Source organism: Mustela putorius, unplaced genomic scaffold (assembly GCF_011764305.1).
Source record: "Mustela putorius furo isolate JIRA1106 unplaced genomic scaffold, ASM1176430v1.1 tig00000139_pilon_pilon_pilon, whole genome shotgun sequence".
Taxonomy (NCBI): domain Eukaryota; kingdom Metazoa; phylum Chordata; class Mammalia; order Carnivora; family Mustelidae; genus Mustela; species Mustela putorius.
The window spans coordinates 8,233,394-8,258,906 of record NW_025421293.1 but is presented as its reverse complement, the minus strand read 5'-3'; the positions used below and the strand labels follow the sequence as shown (position 1 = coordinate 8,258,906).

The following is a 25,513-nucleotide window of genomic DNA, read 5'->3' as shown; positions in this document are numbered from 1 at the left end:
GCCCTGGTCACATACACGGAGAGATGTCTGGGGCACACAGTCCCCCCGCACAGATGCACGCCAGGACAAACCTGGATAGCCCCAAGCACCCCACCTCTGCCATTCCACCCCCCTTTGCTCTTGGAGGATCTTCACACATACATGAAGGGCCCACTGTGTGCTTGGCATGAAAAAAATAAACCTCCAACGTCCATTTTTCTCTCTTTTGGCACCCTCAATCTGCCATCTGAGCAAAAGCGGGGTCTAACGGCCACATCTGCCCTCACTCCTAGCTTCAGAAGGAGATGGATTCTACTTAATTTTGGTCAAATGGAACTATTCCTGAGGACACTGGAAATTCCTCACATTCGTCTGCTTTATATAGTGATCTCACAGATTCTCCAAACAATCCAGGGCAGGGATGGGGTCGGTTTTGAACTCCAGCGTTTCTGCCAAGGAAACAGACGCTCGATGGCATTTAGTTATTTATTTGCCCGAGGCCTCAGTTAGTGTTTGATGGCACTGAGGCTTGGACATGAGCTTGAGCTCATGGAAAAAAAATTTTAAAGATTTTATTTATTTGACAGAGCGAGCAAGAGAGATCACAAGTAGGCAGAGAAGCAGGGGGCGAAGTAGGATCCCTGCTGAGCAGACAGCCCGATGCTGGGCCAGATCCCAGGAGCCTGAGATCCTGACCTGAGATAAAGGCAGAGACCCAACCCACTGAGCCACCCAGGCACCCCTAGCTCACGGAAATTTTTAACCACTCTTTAGGGCTGGGGGGAAAACAAAATGATGACGCCTGTCTCCACGTTTACATATCCTGAATTTCTTTGTTAAGATGCATCTGTACTCTGCCTCTCTCCCTTCCTGGTAACAGAGGCTACCTCAGCCAGGTCCTAAAGGCCTCCCAAGTTCTGAGGTCCAGGAAGCAGCCTCCCACACACCCCACAGCCCACAGCCCCCCCCCCCCCCACCTCTCTCCCCTCTGGCAATACTCAGAACACAGCCCCGCTGCTCCGCCCCCAGATCCTCCTTCCTTCAGCGCTGACTCGCTACAAACGACTCAAAATTTATCTCTGGACTCTCCCCTTCCCACCAACTCAGACGCTCAGCCTCAACTTGGGACTCCTCCGTGTCTGCAGGCCCTGGGACGTTGCTGGTCTCTGCAGAAATGTTTATTGAATGAATAAATAAAAATTCATTCACACTAAGGTGTGAATGTGAAAGGGCTGTTATGTATTTTAATGTATTCCCTCTCCTGGGGCTAATAATAGCTCTTTAATGTATTTTACAGCTTACAAATCTCCTTGTATTCCTTTGCTGCCCCCCAACAACTTCATGGAGGTAGGTATGAGATGAAGCATCTCTCAGAGAGGTGGTATGATTTACCCAAAGCCACACAGCACATCTGCAGAGATTTGCCATGTAAAGTAACGTAAAGTAACGTTCGGGGGTTTAGGGGTGGGGGATCCATTTTTCAGCCACTTAAGGGTAAAACCCGGCTCCTCTCGCAGCTGATGTTCGGCAAAGGGATTTCCGAGGGAGGATTTCTCAGAACTAAAGACAAAGGTGAAGAGGCATTGAGGAGGGGGGTGCGAGGTCGCGACCCTTTAGCGGCCGCCTCGACCACACCCGGGGCCGTTGCCGCGGTGGTCCCAGTCAGAGGCCGATCCCCGGGGCACCCAGGACCTGGTGGGCGCCGCCGTGGAGTCTAAGGTTAATAGAGGATGACTTGAGCCGCTGGGGCGGACTGGAGTTAAGCCTTGGAGCCCAGGCCATGAAACAAGGTCCGGGCGCCGGGGAGGCTCCAGTGATACGCGACCAGCTTTAGAAGAGCCAGCTCTGGCGCCCTCCCCGCACCTGGGGGGCTGCAGGAAGATGGGGTGCAGCCAGGGGAACACGCCCCCTGCTGGGCAGAGGCTCGGAAGGTAGGGCTCACGACTCTCCGAGCCCCTCCGCCCGGAAAGCGGCACCCCCTGCCGGCCTCGCCGCCTCACTGCACTCGGGGCCCCGCAGCCGCAGCCTCGCCCCGGCCGGACGCGGGGTGCGCACCCGGAGAGCGCCAGGCGCACACGGGGTACGCGCGGGGGTGCAGGTCCCGGGCTGCCACTGGGGGGCGCCGCTACGCGCTGCGCCCCGCTTCGCTCCGCCGGGGCCTCGGACACCGAACCGAACACCGCCCGGCCGGGCAGAGGCCGAGGGGCGACGAGGAGCGGCCGCCTCAAAGCGGGGGCGGGCCGGCGGCAGGTCCCCCGCGCCCCGCGACCTTTCTCCGAGTCCCCCCGCTGGCTCGGCTGGCTCTGCGGCCCCCGCGCCTCCCAACCCAACCCGGCGGCGCAGCGCGGCGCGGCCGCTCCCACTCCGTCCTTGGAGGGTGTGGAAGGGTGGGTTTGGGGCCGGGGGCGGGTCTGGGGGCGGACCCGGAGGCGGGGCTGTCTCTGCGGCAGGGCCCAGCTCGGCTCCCCCCGGTCTCTCTCTGTCTCTCCTCCTCCCTCCTCCTGCTCCGGGCGGAGCCCGGCATGGGGGGGCCGGCGCCCGGCAGGCCAGGTACGGTGATGTGGAAATTGGGGAGCCTTGGTGCGGGGAGGTGGGGTGGGGGGGACAGGGAGTAGTGAGGATTGGCGGGGCGAGAGACGGAGAAACCCAGGGTAGCAGGACAAGGAGAAGGGGAGGGGTGCCCGGGAACCTGGGGCCCTTGGATGGAGAGGGGGATGAAGCCGCCAGGTTTGGAACAAACAGGGAAGGGAGAGGACGGCAGTGAGGAGGGGCGCCTAGGAGGAGAGGTGAGGCCGACGGCGGAAAGGAGAGTGTGTTTGGGGGGAGGGAAACCAGAGCAGGTCTGGAGGCCGCAGCTCAGAAGGTAGCTATGGGGCCAGACGGGAGACCCCCCGGGTGGGATTGAGGGCAGAGACTGGAAGAGGGAAGCCGGGAGCCTCCCAGATCCTGGAGGAGGAAGAAGGGGATCTGGGCCATCATCGAGGGAGGTGGAGACTGTCACTGAGGGACCGGGACGCAGGCATAGGGGTGGACAGAGGCCCCGGGGCCCAGGCAGAGGACTGGAAGGGAAAACTGCCCGCAGGGAATGGAAATGGATGGTTGGGTAGTATTGTAGATGCCCAACTCCGAGTGCCCCCCACCCCTTTGCCAGAATCCTCACCCTGCCCTCATGACATCCCCAGCGTCAGGGCCCGGGAGGGGGTGGGGATTCTGACCATCTCCCCCTTCCCCAGTGGGGTACAATGTACGCAAGTAGGCCGTAGCAGAACTCCTTGTCTGTAGGTATGTCCAGCTCCCCGTAGCCGGTGTGTGTGTGTGTGTCTGGAGGTCTGTGTGTGCTGTGGGTGTGTCGGGGGTGTTTATGTCTGTGTGTGTCTGCCTGTTCCTAGGTTGTGTTTACCCATCTGATCTGTGTCTGGTCCTCTGTGTGTAGATATGGGTCTGTGGCCTGGTGGTTTGTGTATCTGAACGTGTATTTGTGTGGCTGTGAGGCTGCTGTGTATTTGCGGGGCCTGTCTGTGTGGTAGATCTGGGTGTATTTACAGGATGGGAATCTGTGTCGAGCTGATCTCTCCGGGAGGTGTATTTGTGGCACTGAACACCTTTGTCAGGGTGTGTGACTCTGTACACATATCCTGTGTCTGTCTGTCTGTGGGTCCTAGAGGCGGTGTTGGGTTTTCTCTGCCTCCATCTGTTTGCCACTCTCTGAGGACCCAAGTCACATCTCCACTCCTTTCTCTCTCTCTCTTTCTCTTTCTCATTCATTCCTGGCCCCCACCCACCCCACATCTTTCTTTTTTTCCTTCCCCTCTCCCCCACCAAGTGGATCCGGGACCCAGGGAGGGCCGCCCCCCGGGCCTGGTGGCGCTGAGCAGGGCCCCCCAGCCCCCACCTCCTGCCCCACGACATGAACCTCCTCTACCGAAAAACCAAGCTGGAGTGGAGGCAGCACAAGGAGGAGGAGGCCAAGAGGAGGTAAGGCCGTGGTCCTAGAGATCTGCCCCGTGGGCTGTCCCACCTCCGCTTCCTTGGTGGCTGGGCCACATCCCTCTGCCCTTCCTGGGTCCAGCCGCCTGGTCAGGAGTCTGATCTGAGAGTCTGTGCTCAGTACAGAATTGCTGGATTGCATACACCCTGTCCCCACCCTGCTGCTGGCCCCTGGTTCCAGCCCTTGTCCTGGCCTTCCAGCTCAGGAGCACCCTGTTGGCTCTTCCCCACCCCTGGAAGCCCGAGTCACTCCTTCCTGACTCACCTCTGGCCTGTAGTCTTCTCCTTTCTGTCAGTATGGGGTTGGTTCCAGGCTCCCCCGTCACCTGACCTTGGAAGGGGCAGGCCCCACTGCCCTCCTGGTCCAGGGACAGGGTCACTCGCGGGGTACCAGAGAAGATCCGTTTGGCCCTCTCCCCAGCTCCGCTGCTGGGGGCGGCGAGTGGCCAAGGGGCAGGGTTGTGTGAGTGTCGTGGTGGGAGTCGTGAAGGCTGGGCCCTGCCGAGGAGCCAGGCCCGGGGACCTCTCCCTGCTTGGCCTCTCCTTGCTCTCCCAGGGACCTGGATCCTGGCCTCTCCCGCTCGCTCCCCTCTCTCTTCACTCCCATTGACAGCACAGCCTCTTGGAGCCTGAGTCAGAGCCACCTCCCCGCTCCCTTCTCCCTCCTCGAAACTGGGAGTTTAATTCTTGTTGTTAATTAGATTAATCAGAGCTATGACTGCAGTGATCTCTCCCTAATGAAGGGTTAGCAGACAGGGCCTTAATGAGAGCCCACCCCGCCGTGGCTCTCCCCTCTCCCCTGCCAGCCGCCCCTCCCTTCACTCGCACAGAAGCTCAGGGGCAGTGAGAGGGAATGGGGGTGAGCCTGGGAGGGTGACAGAGAAAGGATGGCACCGGCACCCAGGGAGAGGCAGAGCCAGAGGAAGGGAGAAGGACCAGCAGGAGGAGGCCGCTCTGGCGATGCGGCTGTACAGCCCTCGGCGGGGAAGGGAGGCGCGGGTCGGTGTGGGAGCGGAGGCCGCGGCAGCCGGACACGCTGGGAGGCCAGAGGCCAGGTGTGGGCTGGTGAGCGTGAGGAGCAGAGCCCTGGCGGCAGGTGTCTGTGCCCGGCGGGGCTGTGCTGCCTGTTTGCGTCTCTCTACCTATGCATGAAGCCATCCACACAAGGGCCCTGTGCCAGATATGCCCAGGCTGGGATCAGACAGCTCCAGGGACGCTCCCCTGCACACATACTGACCCCTTCGCTCATCCCTACTCGCTGTGCCTCCCCGATTTCCTTGTCTGTTCTAAAGCCTAGGGATTCTGCCAGAAGTTTCTACTTCGCTGTCCTAGACCTTCAGGCAGCCTCCCATCCCCACCCCAGGCCCCTTCCTCCTCCTCCTCCTCCTCCTCCTCCTGGGAAGGCACAGGGCTGCGCACCCCTCTGAGGGTAGAGGAGGGGGAGGCCCAGGCCCGAGGCCCAGCCTCTGTTCCATCCTGGCCTTCTCTCCCCAGCTCCAGTAAGGAGGTGGCTCCTGCAGGCCCCGCAGGGTCCGGGGCCGGCCCGGGGCCTGGGGTCCGGGTGCGGGACATCGCCTCGCTGCGCCGCTCCCTCAGGATGGGCTTCATGACGATGCCAGCCTCCCAGGAGCACACCCCCCACCCCTGCCGCAGCGCCATGGCCCCACGGTCACTCTCCTGCCATTCAGTGGGCAGCATGGACAGTGTTGGGGGTGGACCTGGGGGGGGAGGCGGGGGTCTCACAGAGGACAGCAGTGCCCGAAGACCCCCTGCCAAGCCCCGGAGACATCCCAGCACCAAGCTCAGCATGGCAGGGTCGGGGGTAGAGATGCCCCCCAGCAAGAAAGCAGGTGAGACACCCCCAACCCTCCCCAGGAGCTGGGATGATCCATTCCAGGCCTAGAGAGGCCTACTGGGGAGGGTTCATTCAGGGAAGAGCTAAGGAAATGGAAGGTTCCATTCTCAGTGGGAGTGGTGGGGGGGGGTTCTTTTTGGAAGGGCCTGAGATGAACCATTCAAGGGCAGGGGAAGCTCCCCCGAAAAGTCCATTCCAGGGGAAGGGGTGGCCTTGAAGGGACACGAGGGCGGGACAGAATTCACAGTGGGAGCTGCGGATTCTGGGGAGTTCTGTCAGAAGGACTGAGAGCAGGCTGGGAGAGAGGGAACCCACCACCGTGCTTTAAGTTGAGGGGTGTGGGGAAAATAAAAGACACAGATACGCCCTTGCAGCTGAGTTAAGAGATCGGAAGGGGTCTGCCCGTCTCCTGTCCCCACTAAGAGCCCGGTTTATTTTTCTCCTTCCCATTCTGGCCAGGCTCACAGAAGCCAACCCCAGAGGGCCGAGAGTCCAGCCGGAAGGTTCCGCCACAGAAGCCCCGGAGAAGCCCGAACACCCAGCTCTCGGTCTCCTTCGATGAGTCCTGTCCCCCAGCCCCCTCTCCTCGTGGGGGGAATCTGCCCCTTCAGCGCCTCAGTAGGGGGTCCTGCATAGCTGGGGACCCTGAGGTGGGTGCCCAGGAAGAGGAGCCCGTGTACATTGAGATGGTGGGGGATGTCTTCAGGGGAGGAGGACGAAGTGGCGGGGGTCTGACTGGGCCCCCTCTTGGGGGAAGGGGCCCAACCCCTCCAGCGGGCGCCGACTCGGACTCAGAGGAGAGCGAGGCCATATATGAGGAGATGAAGTACCCGCTGCCCGAGGAGGCAGGAGAAGGCCGGCCCAACGGGGCCCCCCCATTGACCGCAAGCTCCTTGCCACACCAGCCTCCCGCCCTGCAGCCCCACGCCCACCGCCGGCCAGCGTCAGCCCTCCCAAGCAGGAGGGATGGGACACCTACCAAGGCCACTCCTTGTGAAATCCCCCCGCCCTTCCCCAACCTCCTCCAGCACCGTCCTCCGCTCCTGGCCTTCCCCCAAGCCAAGGCTGCTTCCCGAACCCCTGGCGATGGGGTCTCGAGGCTACCGGTCCTCTGCCACTCGAAGGAGCCAACGGGCTCCACCCCAGCTCCCCAAGTGCCTGCCCGGGAGCGGGAGACGCCTCCCCCACCGCCTCCGCCTCCTGCTGCCAACCTGCTGCTGCTGGGACCCTCGGGTCGGGCCCGGAGCCACTCAACACCGTTGCCACCCCAGGGCTCTGGCCAGCCCCGGGGGGAGCGGGAGCTCCCCAACTCCCACAGCATGATCTGCCCCAAGGCGGCAGGGGTGCCGGCAGCCCCTCCTGCCCCGGCCGCCTTGCTCCCTGGCCCCCCCAAGGACAAGGCTGTGTCTTACACCATGGTGTACTCGGCAGTCAAGGTGACCACGCATTCTGTCCTGCCAGCTGGTCCACCCCTAGGTGTTGGGGAACCAAAGACGGAGAAGGAGATCTCGGTCCTCCATGGAATGCTGTGCACCAGCTCGAGGCCCCCAGTGCCTGGGAAGTCCAGCCCCCACAGCGGGGCCATGGGCGCGGCAGCTGGGGTCCTCCACCATCGGGGCTGCCTGGCCTCCCCACACAGCCTTCCGGACCCGACTGCGGGCCCCCTGACTCCCCTATGGACCTACCCGGCTGCAGCAGCTGGGCTCAAGAGACCCCCTGCCTATGAGAGCCTCAAGGCCGGGGGGGTGCTGAATAAGGGCTGTGGAATGGGGGCCCCATCCCCCATGGTCAAGATCCAGCTGCAGGAGCAAGGGACCGATGGGGGTGCCTTTGCCAGCATCTCCTGCGCGCATGTCATCGCCAGTGCAGGGACACCAGAGGAGGAGGAAGAGGAGATGGGCGCCGCGACATTTGGGGCAGGCTGGGCTCTGCAGAGGAAGGTCCTGTATGGAGGGAGAAAAGCAAAAGAGCTGGACAGTGAGTGAGGGGCGGGAATTTGGGGGTGGAGGAACTGGGGACGCGTGTGATGATCTTGAGGAAGCGTTGGAGGGCTTGTCTGGAAGCTACAACCCATTGTCCTGAAGTGGGAAGTTTTCAAGGAGACTGGAGAATAAGAGCACGCAGCAGGCTGAGGGGCCAGGGTCCCCGTGTGCGTGCTGGACGGGCAGGAAGATCTACAGTGGGGAGAGGCTAGAATCTGGCCCCAGGGGTAACCACCTCCTGCCCCGTCCTGCTCTACTCCCTGCCCTTCCCTTTGCTAGGCTGCAGGGGTCTGTGTGTGTGTGTGTGTGTGTGTGTGTGTGTGTGAGTGCACGCACACTAGGAGCTAAACACAGCTGCCTCCCAGCTGTTGCCATGGCAACCCATCCAGACAGGAGGGAGAGGAGAGGGAGGCCCCTACCGTTGCCTGGCAACGCAATGCTGTGCCAGGCCTCCTCTCGGAGCTGAGCTTAGTTCCCTAGCAGCCCTGCCCCCAACACCCCCCCTCTTCCCGGCTCAGGATTTGGGATCTCTCCCCGCTCTGTGTTTCATGGGTGGTCACTGCGGCCCTCTCAGGCGGGAGAGACTGTGGAGCTGAAGCTGGGGTAGGGGAGACCCTCCTGTGACCACAGAGAAGGGTTTGGGGGTAGCAAATACTAGTCTGAGGCCAGGGATGGCACCGATGGGTGGAAAGGAAAGTGGCACTATTGGGGTCCCTCCTGTGTGTGGGGGGGGGGAGTGTGAAATAGGTTCTCTCCCTTCTCTGCTGTGACTTGCGAAAGGGCAGTCACTTCTGGTCCACGCGTGGCGCAGTGGGTGTAGCTAGGGGGACAGCAAGACCCTTCCCGTGGGCAGGCACTAAGCTCTTCTTGTTATCCCAGCAGAGGTCGAGGATGGTGGCCGGGCCTGGAATGGCAGTGAGGGTCCAGGCAAGGCGGAGCGTGAGGAGCGAGGCCCCATGGCATCAGGGATTCCAGTGAGGAGTCAGGGGGCAGAGGGCCTGCTGGCCAGGATCCACCACGGAGGGGACCGAGGAGGGAGCCGCACAGCGCTACCTGTACCCTGCCAGACGTTTCCTGCTTGCCACCGCAATGGAGGTGACACCCCACCCGGGGCCCTTACAGAGATGGGGCTGGAAGGGGCGAGGTCTCCCAGGTTCCATGTCCTGGGCGCCTCCATTCTGACACGACGGCGCCATCCCCTTGCTTCCCCTGCTGAGTCAGGGGTAGCCTGGAGAGGGCTGTGGGAGGGGAACCTGGAGGCCCCTATATCCTTGTCACTTATCATCTGTCCCCCTCAGACTTCACAGGAGGCTACCGCCTGGGGCGCTCGGCCTCCACATCTGGAGTCCGGCAGGCCGCGCTCCACACCCCCCGACCCTGCAGCCAGCCTAGGGATGCCCCAAGCCAGGTGAGGGGAAGACCATGTTGGGTTTTCTTTTATTTGTGAAGGAGTAGGTGGAGAAGAAGGTCTGGGTGTGGAAAGAAAAGTAGGAGGCCACCTCGGGGCGGGGTTGGGGCAGGGGCTGGCACAGCCCAGTAGGCATCCTGGGAGGGGCTGTATTCCATGGGGACAGCCAGACAGCTGCTACCACTAGCTTGCCATGGGCCTTCCTGCATTTAGAAAATGGGGGTACCAATTTGAAAAGTGCATTCTACTGGGAAGACAGTTCTTTAAAGGGGTGCCCATTCCTTAGGGTAAGACGGGTCCAGCCTGGCACTAGGGCACCCACTAGGTGCAAAAAGTGGGTTTCTGTCCCTGCCCCCCCCCCCCCCCCCCCACCCCCCCCCCCCCCCCCCCCCACCGGCACACACACTCCCAGCCAGGGGGAGAGGACACAGGCCAGAAGCAAGAGAGGACTTGCTTCTGGGGGAAGACATTGGTCTTTGCGGTGGGGGACCGCGCCTGGTCGCTCTGAGGTCCTTGACCTCCCCCTCCTTTCGCCTTCCTCCCCTCGTCGCGGGCCGGCGGGCAGGAGGAAGGGGCACAGACCCAGCCCGCGCTGCCGCTGCCGCTGCCCCTGCCGCCTCAGCCCGCCCGCGAGCGCGACGGCAAGCTGCTGGAGGTGATCGAGCGCAAGCGCTGCGTGTGCAAAGAGATCAAGGCCCGCCACCGCCCCGACCGAGGCCTCTGCAAGCAGGAAAGCATGCCCATCCTCCCCAGCTGGCGGCGGGGGCCGGAGCCCCGCAAGTCCGGCACCCCGCCCTGCCGCCGGCAGCACACCGTCCTCTGGGACACTGCCATCTGAGGAGGCCGGGAGGCCCGGGCACCGGACTGGGGAGCGGGGGCGGGGGTGCCCGGCTCTCCGGGAGACTTGCCTTGAAAGAGGGACACTTGAAGGACCAGGTGAGAGAAAGCCAGGGAGAAGCCCCAGCCGTGCACCCTAACAACCCCCACCCCCCAGACGGGGGTATCTGCCAGGCCCATCGGGCACGCCCGCCCCACCCGCATCCCCTGAAATTTGGGGAGGAGGGTTTGAGGTTGGGGGTGAGGCCCTTCGCTGCTCTCCATGCTGGGCCAGGCAGACTCCTCCTGAGAGGGCAAAGGCCAATCCTGGAGGTCAGCATGGGGGAGGAGGAAAGGGAAGGGAGGAAGGGGGGGGCGGGTCAGGTGAAGGACGGGGCTAGCGAGTGTGAGGTAGAGGGGCTCTTTATAGAGCCAGGAGTGGGGAGGGGGTATTTATTTCGTTATTTATTTTAGTTGGGAGGGCAGTTCTGGCCTCTTCTGACCTACTCCTGGGCAGGGAGTAGGCAGTGGGGGGCAATTAAAGGGAACCAAGTTGGCGCTCTCCCCAAGCCTGAAGCTGGCACAGCCACACCCACCCTGGCCGTGGGGATTGGTGTGGATTGGGGAGCCAAGCAAGAGGAGGGAGGGGCCCCAGCGAGCTGAGGGCCACAGACTCATTTACAGTATTTTACCACAGCCAGAATTTGGTAGTGAGTGTGGCCTGCTGTGTAACAGGCATCTTATTTAGCTCTGGGGTGAGGGGGTAGCACCAGGGATGGGCGGGGTGATGGGGAAGGAGGGAAATTTTAGCGGGTGGGGGGGTGGGCGGGGTATTTATTTAAATTTAAAAAAAAAAAATCAGAAGAGATGTCAGGAACTTTTTTTTAATTCCTTTCTTTTCAGAATAATATATTAAAAGACTAATGATCCTAGAACTGGCTTCTTATAGTTCAGTGTGCTCTGCTTTTCTTACACCTGTTTCTTTTCCCTCTTGGCGGGTGGTTGGTGGGAGTTGGAGGTGGGGGGGCAGGGAGGGGTGAGTGGCTGTGGCAGGTACTGGGGAGAGGTGGAGGTGGAGGGAAGTCTGGAAATGCCTACTGAGTGAGCTTCCTTGTGCTTGGGAACACACCCATGCAGGAGCATTCAGACTGAAGCCTGCCCTTAGGCAGCCTGTAGTCCACTCGGGGATGAGACACCTGGGACAACACCAGATGTTGCTACAGCAGTAAGGGGGGGTTGTAGGAATCATCTAAGAAGGCTTTCTAGAAAGTGAGCCTAAAAGGACAGGTAAAGTTTGGATGAGCAGGGTGAAGAGGAAAAGTGCCAAGGTCACACACAGTATGATTGTCTGCAGAACAGAAGATAGGGTAGGGCAGGAAATGTGTTTAAATAATGCAAAGGGCAATGAGTCAGCCACAAATGATGCTGGTTCAGAGAGATGGGCATCAAAGCAAGATTCTGATCCTCAGGAAGCAATCACCAAGGAGGGTAAAAAAGTGTCTAGGAGAATGGAGGGCAAGACGGAGCTGGAAGAACATCCTTCGGTGGGAAATGAAGGAGCTGAATGGGGCATCCGAGAAGCCCAATTTCAGAACTCCTGGGACGGGGGAAATGATCACTTTGATAGAGCAAAGCTAGTGGGGTAAGAGGGATTTTGAGGGAAGAACGCTGAATTGGAAGCAGTGGTTAATACCCGGGTTGAAAGGTTTGTTACCAGCTAGAACAGACTTTCAGAAAGTGTGGTGGATGATAGAAGAGATGTTGCAGCAATCTGAAGAACATTTTATGGGTTTTTTTTTTTAAGATTTTATTTTTAATCTACACCCAACATGGGGCTCAAACTTAGAACCCAGAGGCCAAGACTCGCATGCTCTACAGACTGAGCCAGCCAGCCACGTGCCCCAAGAAGAATTTTTTTTTCAAGTTTCAGTCGTTTTCTATTTATTTTCATTCCTATTAGATAAATTAAAACCAGCATATCAAAGTATTAATGAATATTCCTTGGATATTATTGTACAAGATAAAGCTAAATTTATTTTTAATTAGTTATTTTAAAGAAAAGTGTTAAATAATGGTGCAGGTATGATAGACAGAATATGGAAAATAATGACAGCAATATGACAGTTTTTAGAATTTGGGAAACACCAAGTTAGAAATGAGAGTTTGGGAGAGATGAGAAGTTGGGAAAAGATTAAAAGACTGTGGACATTAGGAATCATCAACCTAGAACTAATACTCCAGGCCTAGACTGAATTGTATAAAGGAGAATTGGATAAAGAGATAAGAACAGAATATGAACAAGAAATAGCTTTCTACATTTTAATTTTTTTAATTGAGATATATCAACATATAAAATTGTATTAGTTTCAGGTGTCCAACATGATTGGATGTATGTATATATTGTGAAATGATTGTCACAATAAGTGTAGTTAACATCCATCCCCACACATAGCTACAGTTTCTTTCCTTGTGATGAGAACTTTTAAGATCAACCCTCTTAGCAACTTTCAAATGTTATTGTTAACTATAGTCACTATGGTATACATTACTACTCTAGGACTTACTTATCTGATAACTGGAAGTTTGTACCTTGAACCACCTTCACGAATTTTGCCCATGCCCCAGCCCCATCTCTGACAACTACCAACCTGTTCTCCATGTCTGTGAGTTTTTTGTTGTTTTAGGTTCCGCATATAAGTGAGATCATAGAATATTTGCCTTTCTGTCTGAATTATTTCACTTAGCACAACGCCTCAGTGTTGTCACAAATAGCACAATTTCTGAAACCTTTTTAATAATTAGAAAATTAGTGGAAGCAAATATCCTGCTTATAAGAGCAACAGGAATCCTAAAATACCTCAAAGTAACTTTAATAATGTATAGGACTTATATTCGGTCAATCAATAAAACTAAAGTCCTTTGAGTTCAACCAGGAATATATTTCCATAAGCAGTGTAATAACTTGTTTGTAGATAAGAAGGCCATAATATAAAAGATAATGTTTTCCCTGAATCCATAAATTTGATGCAGTCTCTAAATTCTAAAAGGATGAGTTAGGAAACTTGACGAAATAATGCAAAAGTTCATCCAGAATGATAGTGAGAAAAACCAGAACGTTCTGAAACAGATGAGTAACGGGGGGACCTAGTAGCCTACCAATATTAAAAGTTGAAATAAAGGCACAGTATGCTGGGATTGGCACAGGCCTGGCACATCCATCAGAATAGAGTCCAGAAATAGCTCCAAATGCACATGGGAATTTGGCTGGATATGATAAAGGTGGTTATTTTAAGGGGAAAACAATTACTCAATGGTGGTTTCTTGATTAGCTACTTAAGGGAGAGTGTGGGAAGCTGGATTTCTATTTCATTCGTTATGCCAAAAGATTTAAATGTAGAAACAAAACATTAAAAGCGAAAAACGGGTGAATATTCTTTTAACCTTGGGTTGGAGAAGGTCTTTCTAAAATGGCATGCCAACCAGAAACAGACTGAAACACTTTTTAAGTTTTATCATGTTCTCAACTAAAACGTCTATTTGGCAAACTCAAACTATGAAGATTAAACTAGGAAAATATTTTTTTAGATTCTAAGTGATCTCTACACCCAAGGTGGGGCTCAAACTCACGATCCCAAGATTAAGAGGCACACACTCCACTGACTCAAGGAGCTAGGCACCCTATGGAAAAAGATTTCAAACACATGAAAAAGATTGACACAGTGTATCAGATTTCTGAGTTGATAAGAAAAGGAAAAAACAACCCAAACGAAGGACATGAGCAGATAATTCACCAAAGAAACAGAAATTACCAACAAACATGTTCAACCACAACCACAAGTGATATGAAATACAGCAATAATAAAATACTTTTTATCTGACAAACTTGAAAAAAATTCATAGCATCAATTTGGCAAGTATATATGGAAAACAGGCACTCACTGTGTAAATGTAAATACACCTTTTCTGGAAATCAGTTTAATAATATTTGTTAAAAATTTGGGCACCTGGGTGGCTCAGTTGGTTAAGCAACTGTCTTCGGCTCAGGTTATGGTCTTGGGAGTCCTGGGATGGAGTCCCACATCAGGCTCCCAGCAACATGGGGAGTCTCCTTCTCCCTCTGAGCTACCCTCTTATGCTCTTACTCTGTCTCTCTCTTTCAAAATGAATAAATAAAACCTTTAAAAATTTTGTTAAAAATTTAAATGTACATAGTTTCGACTCAAATTCCATTTCCAGGAATTTATCCTACAGAGGTGGTTACACAAGTGCACAAAGCTAGATGCACAAATGTGCTAATTGCTAGGCTGTTTGAAATGATGAAAAATTGGAAACAACCCCAATTTCATTAGTATGGCACTAATTTATAGTAACAATGGAACACTAAAGCTGTTAAATTGAACACAGAAGATATCGATGTTCTAAACACAAGTTCACAATAAGTGAATAACGCAATGTGTGGAAAAGCACATTTTTAGAAAAAAAAAACTCGTAAAAAACACATTTTTAGAAAATCATTTATGTATAAGTTTTTATGTAGGTCTGGGAGAAAATACACCAAATATTTGATGGTGATTACTTGAGGTCTCAGAAGAGAGCGGGCTTAATTTGATTTTTTTTTAAATGTATATTGCGGGCATCTGGGTGGTTCAATGGGTTGAGCCTCTGCCTTTGGCTCAGGTCATGATCTCAAGGTCCTAGGATCGAGCCCCACATCAGGTTCTCTGCTCAACAGGGAGCCTGCTTCTCCCTCTCTCTCTCTCTGCCTGCCTCTCTGCTTACTTGTGATCTCTCTCTGTCAAATAAATAAATAAAATCTTTTTTTTTTTTAAAGATTTATTTATTTGACAGAGAGAAATCACAAGTAGACATAGAGGCAGCCAGAGAGAGAGAGAGAGGGAAGCAGGCTCCCTGCTGAGCAGAGAGCCCGATGCGGGCGGGACTCGATCCCAGGACCCTGAGGTCATGACCTGAGCCGAAGGCAGCGGCTTAATCCACTGAGCCACCCAGGCGCCCCAATAAATAAAATCTTTTTAAAAATGTATATTGCTTGAATTTTTGTGTAGATCTTTCCTGGACATCAGAAATTATATATATATATATATATATATATATATATATATATATATATATATTAAAGATTTTATTTATTTTATTTGACAGATAGAGATCACAAGTAGGCAGAGAGGCAGGCAAAGAGAGAGGGAGGAGGAAGCAGGCTTCCCACCAAGCAGAGAGCCCGATGCGGGGCTCGATCCCAGGACCCTGAGATCATGACCTGAACTGAAGGCAGAGGCTTTAACCCACTGAGCCACCCAAGCGCCCCATATTTTTTATTTCTTTAAAAAATTTATTTGAGAGGGAAAGCATGTGCTAGGAAGCATGAGTGGCTAGAGGGGAGCGGGAGGAGGGGGGTGAGCAGACATTCAGGGTTCAATCCCAGGATTCTGAGATCATGGCCTGAGCCGAAGTCAAGTGCCTAACCAACTGAGCCATCCAAGTGCTCCAGAAAAAAAAATTTTTAAAAGAAAAACCAGTAGTTCAATATTCAGGAAGGATGAAGACAGGGGTTGTGCTCTGTGACAAAAAACAGAGGCAGAGGGGCACCTGGGTGGCTCAGTGGGTTAAGCCGCTGCCTTTGGCTCAGGTCATGATTTCAGGGTCCTGGGATCGAGCCCCGCATTGGGCTCTCTGCTCAGCAGGGAGCCTGCTTCACCCCCTCCCAGTCTCTGCCTGCCTCTCTGCCTACTTGTGATCTCTGTTTGTCAAATAAATAAATAAAATCTTTTAAGGAAAAAAAAAAGGCAGAGGCAAGCATGAAGTAAGTGTCAGCACCAAGGAGCTGGCATGTGAAGGTTCAAATCCTAGACTGGCACATAAAGCCAAGTTTCTCACTTTCAGATAACACAATGACTCCTTTGGGAGCTAGGGATGGAGACTAGGACCTCCACAGCGATGGAGTTAAGAGTCAGAAATAAAGAGAGTTCAGATAGAAAGGTCTCAGGTTAGGCTGGTGCTTGGAGTGCATGTGAGCCCTCAGGCTACCTAAGATTGGAGTCCTGGGAAGAGTGTGCAGTTTCTAGAACTTACGATGTGCTGCAACTTTACAAACTTGATAAACCTCTTATAAAGGATGGCAGGATGAGCACCCCTGGGAGGTGAGCCCAGACCAAGCCCTTCCTGCCTGACACAGGTAAAACTCACCTGGACTCACCTGGGACTACATGTCCCCTCTTAGGGTCACAAGGGCATTTTCAACACTTTCTGCCTTTCTAGACCCCAGTACAGCAGAGGACTCTAGGACAGTACAGCTAGACGTAAGAGGTACTGGGAGCACTCAAGTCAAGAGGGAGACAGGAGCTTCATGGAGAGACCCTCCTTGGGGAGGTAATGCATTCAAACTACAGAGAAAAGAAATACTTCAGAAATAATACTCAGCCTTATGTCTCATGGCCCATATCACCTTTGAGATATTTCACCTCTGAAGAGAGATTTCAATCAAAGGTAACTAGGGTCAAGTCAAAGTCTTGGGAGCAAACTTCAAGAGATTCCCAATAACCCAAGGATGGGATAATTTGATCATCAGGAAGGGTAAGAACCATCATGGATTGAAAGGCAAATGTAGTTCAATTCATTCGTTTATATTGACAAAAAATTTTTCTCACCTTTGGAGGATGTTAGAGAATCAATTCATTATTTTGAATTATAAAGCTTCTCTACAAAGAAACATTCCGGCTAATAAATGACGATGGAATTTTAGACTTAGAATATCACCATGAAGTAATGAGTCCAAGTACTGAGTACCAACAACCGCGCAACATCCTATAGCACATGGTAAGAGACAACCAGATCTTATGGATCGCCTGATGAAGGAATGTACCATCATCTACGAAGTGTTCTCACCCCTGCTTCCTCATTGAACCTAGGAATGGGATCAAGCCTGTAGATGCGGCCGCCAGTTACAGGAAATAAGAGGAGACAGGATTGCACGGAATACCAGCAAAGGCGGACAGCAAAATCGAAACGCTGGCAAACACCTCAGGGCAAGCTCCCTGGGTTCTTCAGCAAATATTGCCCGGGGAAACAAAGAGATGGAGAGGCAAGCTATAGATTAAAAGAAATTAAAAAAGACATATTGCCCACTGCAATCCATGGACCATATTTGGATCTTGACTCAATCAAACTTGACTGCTTTTAAAAGATTTTATTTATCTATTTGACAGAGACAGCAAGAGAGGGACCACAATAGGGGGGAGCTGGAGAGAGAGAGCAGGCTCCCCACTGAACAGGGAGTCTGAGCTGGGATCATGACCTGAGCCAAAGGTGGATGTCTGAGTCACCCAGACACCCCTAATCAAAGAAACTTAAAACAAAAAAACCTTGCTTCTTGCGTTTATGAGACAATTGGGAATATAATCACTGACTGGATATTTGAGGAATTATTATTAACTTTTAAGGTGTGATAGTGTATTGCGGTTATATATTTTTAGAGCCCTTAGAGAGAGGATACTGAAATATTAATGGGATAAATCACTTGAGGTCTGGGACTTGCTTTAAAATAAAACAGAGAAGGAGAAAGAACATGCCAGAAAAGACAAAAACAAGAATGGCCATGTGTTGATCATTGTTAGGCTGGATGAATGTTCTGTCTGAGCTTGGGTCTATCTGAAATTTTCCACAATAAAAAGTGGTGGGTTGTTTCTTTTTAAGTCACTGTGATGAATCAAAAAATTTCCTCCTTTGAAAAAAAATGATGGTTGGGAGCAAATGTTCTAGGAAACCCCTCCCAGAACATACTTTCCCTCCAATTAAAAATAACCTTTTATTTTTATGAAGCAATATACATTCATTGTAGAAAGCTATCAAATACTGAAAAGCAAAAATAAAACACTGTATTTCCACCACCTAGAGGTTACCATTTACAAACTTACTGTATACATCACAGGACTTTTTCTTTGCATATGTTTTTTAACAAAACAAGATCACCCTGCCCATGCTGTTTTGAGAGGTGCTTTTCTCCATTGATGGGCTCCACCACCCGGTATCAATAGATTTTCATCTTATCTAATATCCAGGCCATACATACATTTCCTTAATTGTGTCCCAAAGTGTTCTGGCATCTTAGCTCAGCTGCCATAACAAAATACCACAGACCAGGTGGCTCAAACAACAGACATTAATTTCTCACAGTGCCAGAGACCGGGAAACTTAAAATAGCATGGTGGCCAATGTGTGTTCCTGGTTAAAACCTTCTTCCTGGCTCACAGACAGGTACCTTCTTGATTTATTAAATCCTTACTTAGCAGAGAGAGAAAGTACTAGAATGAGGGAAAGAGAAGGTTGTGGGGGGGGGGTCTGGTCTTCCTTTTCTTAGAAGAACACTAATCCCATCATTAGGACCCCACCATCATGACCTCACCTATACCTAATCACCTCTCCTAGTCTGGCTTCCAAATACTATCACTTTGGAGGTTAAGGCATCAACATGTGAATTACCGACCGAGATTTTTTCTGGAACTAGGAATGGCCTCTGGTTGGTATGTTTCTTGTCCCTTCTAATGTGGTACATGGTCTTTGCTTCTTTTGCTCCCAGAACTCTGACTTGTGGAATAGCCTGGGTCATTCGTCTTAAGGAATGTCACACTCTCCACCTATGCTTGGTTGCCTCCTCAGGGTACCTCTACAGTTTACAGGTACCAGCAAGTTGGAGCTTCTTGTCACTTGCTGTTCAGACCCAGGTGCCCCTGATGCCTGAGCCCTCAGAGTGGCAGCCCATTCTGGGGGTCCAGATGGCATGAGGAACATGTTTGGCTGGGGACTCATCCAAGCCAGCCACTGGCCTCTGCCACCACCCCAGGGCAATCTTTCACCACCAGAAATGGCTGTGAGTCAGAAACCCTAGGCTGGAAGCACCAGAAATGGTGTCACCACCATCTAAAAAAAAAATTTCCACTGACCAGTGGTGACCTTATGCTGATTGTGTTTGACATTCCTGCCTTAAAGCCCAGGGATGGGTGGGAAAGTGAGATGTACACATTCCAGAAATTTCAGAGTAATGAGGGGAAACCTTCTGGAAGATTAGAAACTACAGGGAAGTTTTTAATTATATGTAGTATTTATTGCCCTGCCCATGGACATCCGAAGTTATTTTGTTCATTTAGTAACATAAAATATATCCCTGTATATGGGTCATAAAACTGTCATGGTTGATCTACTTAGAGATACGGAAATCTTAAAATGGAGAACATTCCCCTCATTTGGAGGTTGGGGCTGAGTGAGTGAGAAAGTCACGGGGAAAAGTTTGCCCCTCCCTCACCCTGTTTTGGTCTACCTTTCCCACCCCGGAGGCCCTAAAATAAGGGAATAAAGATGGTCCTAACAGGAACTTTTCCCAGAGGCAAACCCACACACCCATGGTGGGAGGGTACCCTGACAACAAAACAGACTTCCGAGGGACAGTTAGTGTCTAGAATTCCCTCCTAGGGTGTGAGCGTGGATTATCTATGTCGTTCCCACCTAACCTTGCCGAGGTCAATCTTTGCTCTGAAAGAGACTTGCCCCCAGCCCCCCTTTTCTGGGGTGGTTGATTATAGATGATTTCACTTCCTTTGCCATTCTAAAGGAGGGGAGGGGTATTGCCCTGTCCACCAACAGACCACTTGTCTTTAGACCTTGGAGGGAGAGGCCATTCTGGATTGACAGTGTGGGGTGGGGAGGGTCCAAGAGGACAGCAGCTCCGGAGGCCAGCCATTGCTCCCAGAGGTGCAGATGAGGACACAGCACAGAACCACCAGACCAGGCCCAGGGAGAGGGTGGAGAGGGCACAGTGATGGAGGCGCCCCGCTGGGGAAGCAAGTGGTGATCCCTCCCAGAAGGGTGAGTAGGATGAGCCTAGGTGGCTTGAAAGTGACCTAGGGATGCTTGGTGCTGGGTGGGCCCAGTAGACATAAGTTTCCATCCAACCCGTGGTATTGTAGCCCAAGAGAAAATCCTACTGCTCAGGTGACGTGCTAATCAGTACTTAGAGCATGGCTCTCCACCTGGTGATTTTGCTCCCCCCAGGGAACATCTGGCCATATTACTCGTTGTCAAAACCCGGGATGGTTTTTTCTCCTGGCATCTCGCAGGCAGAGGCCATAGATGCTGCTAGACATCCCGCAATGCACAGGACAGTCCCCTCCCCCAACGATAAAGGGATCTGAAATGTCCCTAGCACTGAGGTTGATCAACCTTGAGGGTTGAGGTCAAGAAGGTTTGAGTGAGTGTATTTAATACTTTGCACGTGGTAATTTCTTTGATGGGGGAGCCTGGCTAGCTCAGCCGGTAGTGACTCTCCAGTCACTCTCCATCTTAGGAGACTCTCAGTGACTCTCCATCTTAGGGTCTTGGATTCAAGCCTCATGTTGAGTGTAGAGCTTACTTAAAAATATATAAAATTGACCGTGCTACCTTGAAATTCCTACTGTAAAACCTAACGGCTTTATCCCACCCACAAGTCTGCGTTTTTGTTTTTGCGTGTGCCCGTAAGACTTCTTACGCTTCGTCACTTGCTAGCACTTCAAGTCTGCATTATTTTTTGTTAACAATTGGCTATTGGCCCCTGATGTATGCATAATGTAAGTTTTAAAATCTGGGCGCCTGGGTGGCTCAGTGGGTTAAGCCGCTGCCTTCGGCTCAGGTCATGATCCCAGGGTCCTGGGATTGAGTCCTGCATCGGGCTCTCTGCTCAGCAGGGAGCCTGCTTTCTCCTCTCTCTCTCTCTCTGCCTGCCTCTCTGCCTACTTGTGATCTCTCTCTGTCAAATAAATAAATAAAATATTAAAAAAAAAGAAATTTTAATAAAAAAAAATAAAATCATATTTCTGGGGGCGCCTGGGTGGCTCAGTGGGTTAAGCCTCTGCCTTCAGCTCAGGTCATGATCTCAGGGTCCTGGGATTGAGCCCCACATCGGGCTCTCTACTCGTCGGGTGTGGAGGCTGAGAAATTAAGGCCATCCCACCTAAGGTTTAGCCTTAGCATAAGTACAGCCATCTTAGCTCTGGCAGCCATCTCAGACCCCTGTGCCCAAGGACTGAACTTCCACCTACTTTACTTTAGTTCTAAGGACCCCCACCCTGCTTTAATAACACGAAGCCCCACCCTGCTTTAGTTCCAGAGACCTCCACCCTACTTTAGTATCAGGAAGCCCACCCTGCTTTGGTTCCAGAAACCCCCACCTCGCTTTAGTAACAGGAACCCATAAATACCCCTGCCTTAACTAAGCTTGGGGTCCAAGTCCCTACTCCGCTGGTCGGGTATACTTGGGCCCAAGCTTAAGTATGTCACCTCGGGGTCCAAGTCGCTACTCCGCTGTGTCGGGTATACTTGGGTCCAAGTTTAAGCTTGTCGAATAAACCCTCATGGGATTGCATCGGTGTCGGCTCCGTGGTGGTCTCTTTGACGCGAGAACTCGGGTACAACACAGGGAGTCTGCTTCCCCCCCCTCTCTGCCTGCCTCTCTGCCTACTTCTGAGCTCTCTCTGTCAAATAAATAAATACAATATTTAAAAATAAATTAAAAAAAATAAAATCGTATTTGTGTTTTTATAAAAGTCAGTTTTATTGAGGTATAACTCATATATAATAAAATGTACCTACCTGAAGTCTACATTACAGTGAGCTTTGACAACTCTCTCTACCTACAAACTCGAGTTTTAAAAAGCCCCGTTTAGGTTTAAGGACTAATGGTTAGAAACAAGGACTTTGAAGTTGATCAGATGTGGGTTCGAATCCCAGCTCTGCCTTCCAAACCTTGGTTTTCTCATCAGTAAATTGGACTAATAAAGTCCACTTGAGGGGTTATCCTGAGGATTAGAATGACCCACTTGAAGTGTTTGGCTCAGAGCAGGCCTGGCATATGAAGAAATGCGTTGTCAGTGGTCATAATGCTCATGATTATTCATGTTCTCACCCATTTCTCTATACACTTGGCGAATAGAGAGTCCTTTTTTTCTGTATGTACATGTCTTCCCAGGATGATCACACTTTTCCCAAGGTTACAAATAATCATATATACACGTGCAGCTTCCAAACTAATATTTCCAACTTCTTCCCCGACCCGGGCTCCAGAAGAACAGGGCAGTTTCCCACAGGCCCTGCTCAAAGACATGTCCGCAACAGCACTCATTAGCTTTCCCCAAAACCACCCATCATGTCTCAGACTGCCCATCCTGGTGGATGTCATCGCATCCAGAAATCTTTTCGCAGAAATACCTGCTTCCTTTCTGCCTCACATACACCCCTCGTTCGTTAGACTGTCAGTTTAAGTGCTTCAAAACAGACCCAAGCAGCCATGGTCCAACCTACGTGGGAGGTTATTTCTTGATTACAAAAGCGTCTAGATATGGAGCCCCTGGGTGGCTGAGTGGGTTAAGCGTCTGCTTTCGGCCCGGGTCATGATCCCAGGGTCCTGGATCGAGCCTCGCATTCGTCTCCCTGCTCTGCGGGGAGTCTGCTTCTCCCTCTGCCTCCCTCTCTCAATCTCTCTCTCTCTGTCAAATTTTTTTTTTTAAAAAAGCGTCTATACAGGGGACACCTGGGTGGCTCAGTGGGTTAAGCCTCTGCCTTCGGCTCAGGTCATGATCCCAGGGTCAAGGGATCAAGCTCCACATCAGGCTCTCTGCTCAGCAGCGAGCCTGCTTCCTCCTCTCTCTCTGTGCCTGAGTCGGCCTACTTGTGATCTCTATCAAATAAATAATTTTTTTTTTAAAAGTGTCTAGACATAATCAATCCATAATGGACCTGGAGGCTCCAGGATATCCAGACCCAGGCCTTTTCCAGTTGGTGGCTCTGAATACCGAGGAAATTGCCTTTGTTCCGTAACGTTTGCGTGGCCTATTACCAGGTCCATTTTTCATGTAGTAGGATGGTGCTTGCTCAGGGTACAACAGACTGCATTTAACCCTCATATCCGTTAAGAGGCAGTGGCTTTGTTAGGTTGAATCACGTTAAATTGTCATTTTTGTTGGCCAAATGTGGTAGCTCATTGGCCATCTTATATAATTCAGCCCAATAGTATCTCTGCTTTACAGATACGCATTCTGATGCACAGAGAAATCAAGTAATTTGCCCAAAGTCACACAGCAAGTGACTGGTACAGAAGGAATTCAAATCCAGATCTTCCCTGGAATCTGGGCCCACAGAAGATTCTTCCGAACAAGTAAGGCTCGGTTCTTCCGTCCATAATGTACACCAATGAACACTGGAGAGCTAAACAGCAGTTTAAGAGGGCGACAGCAAGAGCTGAATGTGGCTATGTAAGAATGTCACAAGACCATCTATAATTTTTTTTTTCCAAATGAGTGATAAGACATTCTTTTTTTTCTAGAAGTTGAGTGGACAGAACAATGGCTCCAGAACAGTGTGACTGAGAAGGCTCCTGAGAAGAGGGGAGATTTCAGCTGAGTCTTGGAAGCAAAGGAGGTTTAGTCCCATGATGGTGGGGAGAGCGATAGTCGGTGGTTATAAGCTCACTCTGTGCTATTTCACAAAACTTGAGATGTTATCTATGAAGATTCGGGTCTCTGTCATTACTTGATTGTGTGCACACACGGGTTTTTCACACTCATACATTGTATCTGCGGATCTCTTCCTGTTGCGTCTCTATGTTTCTCACTTTGTATATGTCTTTCCGTATCTCCATCTGTTTTTGTGTCTTTTTTTTAAAAGATTTAATTTATTTATTTGAGAGAGAGCGCGTGCATGTGTGGGGGAGGGGCAGAGGGAGAAGGAGAAGCAGTTACCCCACTGAGCGTGGAGTCCTATGTGGGGCTCGATCCCAGGTCCCTGAGATCCTGAGCGAAGCTGAAGTCAGACGCCCAACCGACTGAGACGCCCAGGCCCCTCTGTCTTTCTGTGTCTTGGTGCTGTTTTGTCTCTCCCTGCCCTTCCTCTCTTCCTTTCTTGATCTTCACACACTTTCTCTCATCTTCCTCTCCTCATCTTTGCTTTCTAATTGGTCCCATATATGGCGCCTGGGTGGCTCAGTGGGTTAAGCCACTGCATTCAGCTCAGGTCATGGTCTCAGGGTCCTGGGATTGAGTCCCGCATCAGGCTCTCTGCTCGGCAGGGAGCCTGCTTCCTCCTCTCTCTCTGCCTGCCTCTCTGCCTACTTGTGATCTCTCTCTGTCAAATAAATAAATAAAATCTTTAAAAACAAAATAATTGGTCCCATATAAATCCTAAGTGCACTTTTTTATTATTCATTGCAAATACAAAATGGTTTGATGTGCCCTGGCCCTCATTAAAAATGCGAAGGGACAGAACGTTCTATCCTTCCACCTAAATCTCTCTTCTGTGTTGTTGCTCCTTCCCTTGGCCTTTTATTGAATCAGTTTGTTTTTATTTTTATCAAGTTAGACCTGTACATGGTTTTAAAAGTCAAATACTAAAAGACTAATCTGGAAGAAAAGCAACCTCACCTTATTACACTCTCAGCCTGCTTCGCAAATTGAATCATTTTCAACGCTTTCAGCCATTTCTCCTGGTAGGTGGGTACCTATTTCTCAGGAACATGCTTGTACAGCTATTTCTTGATTTTTTTTTTCAGTTTTCCCCATGATTTTTTAAAACAGAAAATGAGAATTTAACTCTTACACTTCCATCCATACCAACTCTTCCCTTCTTCCATCATCCCTAAAATATGTTGTATCCCAGGGCACCTGGCTGGCTCAGTCAGTGGAGCATGTGTCTCTTGATCTCAGTCAGGGTTGTGAGTTCAAGCCCTGCATGAGCTATAGAGGTTACCTAAAAATAAAAAGTAGTTTTTAAAGATTTTATTTATTTGGGAGAGAGCGAGCGAGCGAGAGAGTGAGCACAAGTGGGGGAGGGGGCAGAGGCAGAGGGAGAAGCAGACTCCCTGCTGAGCAGGAAGCCTGATCCAAGGCTGGATCGCAGGACCCTGAGATCGTCACCTGAGCTGAAGGCAGACACCCAACCCACTGAGCCACCCAGGTGCCCCAAAAACAAAATGTTTTTTTTTTTAAGTCATAACCAAATTTTTGATCAGAGCAGAATTCAGTGTTTGTAATGTTATTATATATATATTATTTCCAGCCAGGTGACAGACTGTGGTTGTATTTTCTTCCTTGGAGTTTTCTTTCCCTGGAGATAATTGTCTCAAGTTTCTGTTTGTCTCATCTCCAGGTACCTAACACAAATTCAGCCTCAGCAGGTGATCCATCTCATAAAAACTTTTCCTTGGAGAGATCTGTCCTGTAGCTTTTCCTCTCCCTCTTACATTCTAGATGCCCGCTGTCATCCTGGGACACAGCTCTCCTCTCTCCCTGCTCCTGCTCCTGATTTCCACGGTCCCTCTTTCTTGGATTTGCCCCTCATTTTATGGGAGCCTATTCCTTCACACACCTGAAAATGTCCTACCGTAACTGGATTGATAGTTTGGGTAGGTACAGAATTCTAGATTTACAATCAGCTTTCCTCAGAATTTTTTTA

The 25,513-nt window shown here is 51.3% G+C and overlaps 1 protein-coding gene across 4 annotated transcripts; it reads left to right on the top strand.

The window, feature by feature from the left end:
- The first annotated feature begins 2,014 nt into the window (after positions 1–2,014).
- On the top strand, positions 2,015–10,835 carry NYAP1 (neuronal tyrosine phosphorylated phosphoinositide-3-kinase adaptor 1). 4 transcript variants are annotated; one of them, XM_013061075.2, is made up of 7 exons: positions 2,015–2,529; positions 3,803–3,954; positions 5,461–5,816; positions 6,281–7,798; positions 8,683–8,898; positions 9,102–9,211; positions 9,792–10,835. In XM_013061075.2, exons 2-7 carry the CDS (start codon positions 3,887–3,889, stop codon positions 10,047–10,049), a joined length of 2,526 nt encoding a protein of 841 aa, XP_012916529.1. In that variant the 5' UTR covers positions 2,015–2,529; positions 3,803–3,886; the 3' UTR covers positions 10,050–10,835. The 4 variants fall into 4 exon arrangements, with proteins under 4 accessions (XP_012916529.1, XP_004761566.1, XP_012916528.1 ...); XM_004761509.3 differs by having other exon boundaries at positions 9,777–10,835; XM_013061074.2 differs by having other exon boundaries at positions 2,016–2,529; positions 8,686–8,898; positions 9,777–10,835.
- Positions 10,836–25,513: the final 14,678 nt, after the last annotated feature.

Coding starts and splice junctions, on each gene's coding strand:
- NYAP1 (XM_004761509.3), top strand. CDS start 3,887: ATGAACCTCCTCTACCGAAAAACCAAGCTGGAGTGGAGGCAGCACAAG. Junction 7,799..8,682: donor AAAAGCAAAAGAGCTGGACA/GTGAGTGAGGGG, acceptor TTGTTATCCCAG/CAGAGGTCGAGGATGGTGGC. Junction 9,212..9,776: donor CTAGGGATGCCCCAAGCCAG/GTGAGGGGAAGA, acceptor GCCGGCGGGCAG/GAGGAAGGGGCACAGACCCA.